Source organism: Falco peregrinus, chromosome 1 (genome assembly GCF_023634155.1).
Source record: "Falco peregrinus isolate bFalPer1 chromosome 1, bFalPer1.pri, whole genome shotgun sequence".
Lineage (NCBI taxonomy): Eukaryota > Metazoa > Chordata > Aves > Falconiformes > Falconidae > Falco > Falco peregrinus.
The window spans coordinates 78437215-78444223 of NC_073721.1; the positions used below are offsets into that span (position 1 = coordinate 78437215).

General features: G+C 47.7%; 1 protein-coding gene across 1 annotated transcript in view; it reads left to right on the top strand.

Moving 5' to 3' along the window:
- The window catches only part of GALNT16 (polypeptide N-acetylgalactosaminyltransferase 16), a 77166-nt gene extending 73097 nt beyond the window's left edge, over window positions 1-4069 (top strand). Inside the window, exon 15 of the mRNA XM_055820087.1 lies at window positions 259-4069. Within this exon, the coding sequence (XP_055676062.1) occupies window positions 259-396 (138 nt within the window). The 3' untranslated portion in view covers window positions 397-4069. The remainder of the gene's footprint in view (window positions 1-258) is intronic.
- Window positions 4070-7009: the final 2940 nt, after the last annotated feature.

Below are 7009 nucleotides of genomic sequence, written 5' to 3' on the forward strand. Positions count from 1 at the left end.
TGATGTTTGCCTTCTAGATGTTCCTGAATATCTAGCCTTATAATTCAACTAAACTCAGACTCCAGGTATCGTTACTGTTAATACAAGAAACCAGTGCTTTGGAGATATTGCCCATACCCAGATTTTCAGTCTTCCCAGTTGCTGGAGTTTACTTCAGGTTTATGCTCAACGTTTCTCCTTCAGGCAGTTCCTGAAGGAGAGGCACAATTTCATGGTTAAATGGAAGTAATAGCATGTTTCTTCTTTGTCTTCTCACAGAAGTGGAAGATGAAAGGCAGTTTCATTCAACACTTCGTCAGCGGTCTCTGCCTGGAAAACCAGACCAGGAGAGTGGTGACCAACCCTTGCCAAGCAGGTGTACCTGGCCAGCAGTGGGAGCTGCTACAAGCAACATGATGGTAGCACAGAGATCTCCTTGTTTCTCTGTGCATGAGACTTTGGGAACAGAGGGGGATTGGGAAGGGAGGAATGATTTTATATGTCTGACCCTAAGTGTTTTCATTGTGCCCATCAGCAAGCCACCATTTCAGCTGAGCACTTGGTGTTTTTGAGCTTTTCAAAGAAGCTGGGGGTGAGAGGGAGATGAGGAGAGTTGTTGAAATCTTCCCATCTGTTGTCTTAAGTTCTCCTTTGTAGCTGATGTCCATGCACAGCTGCACCTAGAGAGGAGGGAGGACCCAGCCCAATACCTGGAGTGACCTGAACTGCCTTGCAGCTCTCCCCATCCATTCCTTTCTCTGCACCCAGAGTCCACGACGATGCTTGTACAAACATTGGTAGCTCTTTGGCTTTCCTGGCTTTTCCCTCTAACATCATGCATCATTTATGCATGTGTGTGTCTCGGTGAGGACTGGCCAGAAGAAGAGTCACCATGATGAGTGAAAGGGCTGGAAAGGAACTAGCAGACCCCAGGAGCAGGTTTGTAACCTCTTTGTGGTGGGCCCGTTCCTTCATCTGCCTGCAGTAGCCTCCCCACAGCCACATGGGCTGAGGTTTGCACAATGCTGACAAGAGAGCTGGAAAAGGAACAATTATGTTTTATCAGCATAACCAGGGGTTGTTTAGGGGACTATTCCCTGCTGAATTCCTGCTTTCAGTTTTTCACAAGTGGAAGGCCAGCCCTGCCTCCACAAGTGATCCAAGCCTGCAGGCAGCGCAGCTGGACCTGGGTTCAGGGTACCACACTCCTGAAGAGCTGGTCAGAGATGGATGCCTACAGTTTGGGGTGCTGGGGAAGCTGGGACCATTCTCTGGCTGCTCTTTCTCTGGTGCTACCAGACACTGCCCACTGCATCCCACACTGAAGGTGATGCACAGAGCTGTGTGGGCAACGCACACTGACAGTGCCGCTGCACTTGTCTCAGGCCTGTGGCAGGAGCCCTCCCAGTTCCTGGCTGTGAAAGGCAGAAGGGCACAGCCCCTATGTCATTGCAGGCTTCCCGCTGCCGGCTAGGCAAGAGCACAGCCCTCTTGCTGGCTCTGCAGGGCCCTTGTGAACACAGGGTGGCATGACAAGCCACCCAATCCTGCTGTCTAGTTGCTTTTTACCTGCTCTTAGAAAGAGGAGGCAAAAAGGCCTGGGACTGCTCCCATTGCAACACCCAGCTCTCCTCCCTGTAGGCACCTTGGGGAGGTTAGCTGGTGAAGCTGAAACTGCCCCCTGCACAAATGCTGTCACAGTACAGGCCTGCCCTGAGAGATTGCTCCTTTGTGTTCTGGAGATACCAAAGACAGCTCTAGCTAGCATCCAGTCCTGCTCCCAGTTACCAGTTGGCTGTAGCTGAGTGTGGGTTTTCAGACTTGCCAGGGTAAGTTTACCTATTCAAATTAAAAAAAAATAATAAAATCCCACAACCTTACCTTTTTCTACTAGGTCTGTTAAATTCCCCTCTTGGACTGGGTTTTGTAAACCAGTCCTCTTCTCCAAGAGCCTAGCAGGGGAGCCAGATGTGGGGCCACCTTCAGGAGGCAATTGATTGCCTGGATTCTTTCTGATCTGGTGTAGAAGAAACAGGATGTTCATTTGGATTCTAACAGCTGGCTGCTTTTGATCATGTCTCTATCCCTTTTTAATTCTCTTTCCTAGCTTGGTATTAGCCCAAACAGTTGACAAAAGAACAGATACTGTTCTTCAAATGTTGCATGCACTCAGAAGTGTTTGTGTGAGAACTGGAGGATTTGTTTTCTGTCCTCGGTTCTTTATTTAAAAACTAAATCATTCATATGGCAGGAGCTCTTTTCCTGTTTCCCCCTTCACTCTGACATCAGCTCACTATCTCAACACCAATTAACCAGATGAATGACCTGCCCAATCTGTGAAAACTCAGGAGGCAATTCCCTTTGGTCCCAAGCGTACAGCATGGTGCAGCCACACTTCTGTGTGGCAAGAGGGGCACTGACTCTGCAGAGATTTCTCTTTTCCTGTATAGAATTGCTTTGGGCCTGAATGACTGAGGCCAGGAAAGAGCAGAGAAGGAAAGAAAATAGTAGGAACAGAAAGAGGGCAGGAAAGACAAATCCACTGGGGGAGAGATGCCATCCTGCTAGCAATTGCTTTTCTATACAACAATATGCAGGAGATGCTGCTTCCAGAACAGCATCATTAGGCAGTGGGAGACAGGAACATTCAAGTTCTCACATACTTAGCTTGAAAAAAGTTGATGCAAAGACAGATGAAAGGCCGTTGAGCAGGTACTGTACATAAGCTCTGTATACGATGAAGTGCTGAAGGGTTATGTATTTTCATCGAAATGCATCGTAAGTGCACGATCTGAGCTTCCTCCGTTTCACTCACCAGCAGCTTAAGGGTTGCATCTAACAGCATGTTCACTCCACCACCAGGTACTGCTTCCTTCCTCCTTGCTCCCACTGTGTGCGCAGCTTTCTTGCAGTTCCTTCTTCAAAACTGTGCTAGGAGTAGGACCCAGCTCCTCCACAAACAATTCTCATGACTGCTGCAGACCACGGAAGCTTTGCTCTCCAAGCTGTGGGCCAGCCCTGGTTCAGAGGGCTCGTGTCAGCACACTGGCTACTGCCCTTGACTTTGTGTTGGCTCCAGTGCTGGAGGCACCTCCAACGCAGTGGAGGTACCTGGACTAGCTGTGCTGATCTGTGCCTCTCTTCCTACTGCTTACCGCCTGGCAGAGTGCGAGCTGGCCTCCGTTTGGGGCTGTGAGCTGGGGCAGCTGAAGACTGGACACTCTCCTTCTTCAGGTGCCCCAGCCTGGGGGAGAGAAGGGGAAAGGTAGACATATGCTAGATGTCAATAACTGAAAGTGCTCCTGGAGTTGGGGGCTACCAGAGTCCTAAGTCTGTGGTTTTGGACATGTTCTCCTGAGGTCACTTCCCCACTGCTTACTCTGCTGTCAGCTAAAGCACTGCTCACAGGACCTCCCCGTAGGCCCAGTGCTGACATCCCCCCACATCATCTTCTGGAAGCCATTGGTTTTCAATGGATTTTAGCAGTTGCTGACAGGGAGGTGCATTACAAAAGGTTTTTTTCAAGTGTGGGCAAACTAAGCTCCTCAGAACAAACAAAGTCTTGTCCAGATTCATTATTAACATACTTTCCACTTCCCCTGCACTGAAGAGAAGGAGGAACTGTGTTAATCTGCGGTTTTTTCCCCCAGGGTCCACGCAGTGCTGTGTTTTGGAACAGGACTCCAGTGGGGTTTTTGGAAGCAAACTGGCTGAGCCCTCAAATTTGGCCCAATGATTTGTGTCTTTAGCAGTCAGAAGAAGCAGCTGCTCGCCCTTGTTTCCCTGTTTACTTTAAACAGCCCCCTTGACTGTCAAGACAGAGCATTTGCATTGGTAATACCTTTCAAGAAAACTGTTACTGTATCAGATGTTTTTTCATGTGCTGTGAAACGGTGGGGGTTTATTTAAGGGGAGCTGAAACTGCTGTTGTAAGAAATAAATTTCAAAAGGTTTATTTTCCCCACTCACTTGTAAGTTGCACTTTGCCAGATGTAATTTATGTGGAGCCCAGATTTGTTTTCCCTTTTCTTGAAGAAAGCATGTGCCAGAATCTGTTTAATGCCTGGAATAAAATCCACTTTGAAACAAGTGTTTCAGCCTGGTTTTATTCCCCATTACTTCCTATCGGAAAAGAGACTCCATCCTTTCTTGCCTGTTCCCTGTCTCTGTCTTTCACTGGGTTTGTCTCCCCAAGACATACATGCCCCAGTTCTTTGCACGGGTTCCTGGGTTGCTTCTAGGGGGATACTGCAGGAGCTGGTGGAGAGATTTCTAGGATATAGTGGCATATCAGTTGAAAACGACTGAAGAATCCCTCCTCAGCTGGCTAGGTGGGAAGGCATCCTTTCTGGCCAAAGTTAAGAACAGTTAATGGACTGGCTTTTACATGCTGAAAGAAATAGCTGGGAGTGGAGGGGTTTAATTCGTCCCGTTACTCTCTCCTTGATCTTTTCTTCGGGCTATTGGCCTGCCTATTCCTTACCAAGCCTCCCCCAACGGGCTGTCTTCTGCCCCTAGCTTGAGAGCAGGGAAGCATCACCACCCACAGATGTCTCCTAGCATATGTGATGCTAGGCATCAAATACTGTCACTCCCCAGGCAGGCTGGTAGGCTTTCCTAATCTCACCTTACTTAAAAAAAAAAAAAAAAAAAAAAAAAAAGACCAGCCAGCAATGTCAATTTGGAGGCCTTGAGTTTAAAATACAGGCTTAACTGCCTGCTAGTTCACCTATAGAGCCTTCTTCAAACTAGGCTTGCCTAGGTCTGCCTCTACCGAAAGTAGCTGTGCCAGGGTCTCCACCTAGGGAAGGAGGGGGAACTAGGGCTTCCCTGTGTTGCCTGGTCATGTATCTGATGTTCGACGGCTATGGGAACTCAATAAAAAGGAAAAGAGTTGGGGCTTTTCTCTTAGTGCTACTTCCGTAGCAGGACATCAGTTGGGCTGTGTCCCTGGAGTCCTGCCATGCAGGCGCTGAGTGATGACTGCCAAAGTGCCCTAGAAGCCAGGAGATTCTCAGGCTGTAATGATGGCTCGGAAGATTTTAATTAGTCCTGTCTAGGAAAATGAAATACTGATCTTCTGAAGAGCCAAACTGTGGGGGTTGGGGGCGGGGGGAAGGAGAAATGGGTGAGGGATGGGTTACCCTCCGAGGAGGACAGGGATAGATATGCAGTGATCTGGCACTTAAATGAGGTAGAGAAGAGTTTGGAATAGAAATACTTGCATCAGGGGGGACGAGAACCAAGTGTGGGGAAATTATAGGGGAGTAATTTCTTTGCAGAAGGTTGAAAACATGGAAGCACGCAGTTGGGTCAAATTCAGTAAATGCTTTGTCTCAAAAGGCAAATCAAGCATTGTTTGGATTTGTTGTGTTTTGTTTGTTGTTTTTTTTTTTTTCAAAGTACTCAAATAGTTCATTTTAGCACTCACAAAGCAGACTATTTTCTTAGAAACAGATATTCTCCAGGCTACATTCGGTCAGACAGGTGCTAGGCGATACCATTTTTCTGCAGTCTGTTAAAAGGGACTTGCCTGATACAGAGACCTTATGTGATTGTCTTCATTCTCAAAACCCTCTGCTGTTGGGCTGCCAGGTGTGTTGAGGTGGCTATCCCTATCCCTCTGATTGGACTTTTTCAGTGTTTTAGAAGTACGTACTAATTGCAGAAGCCCCTGGAAACCTGACTGCTGCCCTTCCCTCAGGCAAGCGTCCTAACACGCTTCTTGCATCCTTACTCTTTCGATCTGGTACTGCTTGGCCCACACAGCTGAAGAGCTCCTGATTCCCTCCCTCTTAGAGAACCTAAGATTCATTCCTTCATTTTGACTTGTGAGCATTTTAAGCACAAACGAAGAAGCCCCAGAGAACTGCAAATGCTGAAATTAGATGTTTAGATCTACCTGAAACTAAACCTGTTTTCAGGCCAGAATGAGGGAGCATTTCTGTGCTGGAAATGACACTGGGTAAGTTAGTAAGTATTCAGACCTGCCTATTTTTGAGTCAGGGATGTCCCATTTGAATGGAAATAGTGGCTTCTGCCTGACATATCAATGAAACTTGTGCTTTACGAGTCATTAAAATAGATCCCACTTCATCTGTACTGCATGGTGCAAAAAAACCCCAGAAGATAAATAATACACTTGGGACAAAATTGTGTTATAATGTGATTTTGGTGGAAACCAGCTTACGTGGTTTTGATTTCCATGGAAACTAGTACAGCAATGCTGCTTACCGCTGCCTGCACTGGGGCTGAGCCTGGCAGTAACAACAGTAGTGGTGTGTGGGTGATGAGGTGACCAGCGCCTAGAGGGATGCACAAATTCATGAGCGTGAACTGAACAAAACAGGGTCACTGACCTAAAAAGCCCCCCATGGGTCCCTCAGCACCTCCTCATCTGTCTCAAGTTTCTTTTCCCAAGGGCTCTTCTCCCTGAATTTTGTGGTCAGAGCCCAGGGCTGCTGTGCCTTCTCCCCATCTCCATCTCAGCTGATGGGTGGATCTCAGTACCACCTTCTCTGCAGCAGCCTGAGCTTCCTGCAAGCGTGCTGGCTGCTGGCTCCTAGGGTGGTTGTGAGCTCTCACAGGCTTCACCTCATCTCTGGAGATCTCCACGTCACACCTTGGCATGTCATGTCACTGCCCCATGGGGCTGCCATGGCGTCTCCTGATGGTTATTTAGTTTTAACCTGTAGACCTGCTGCTGTCTTACGTTGGTTTCCCTTTAGCAGCTGGGTGACCAGAACTGGCCCTGCGGTATAGCTGTATTTAGGAAGAAATCACAAAGGTTTTGAAGTAGTGGGGCAGCTGCATGCAAAATAGAGAAAACAGCTTATTTGAAGAGGTGAATTGCACCAGTGTGTGTGTGAATTTCTTTACCCACCAAAACACCTTGTTTTGCAGTCCTCCCAACATATAATGGGGACAAACCAGAAATTGCGTCAATGCTGGTATATTTTGAAGGTGATGATTTGCATTTTGACCTTGCTAAAGAGAAGCAGCATTGTTCCCCATGCTGTGCCAGGCAGAA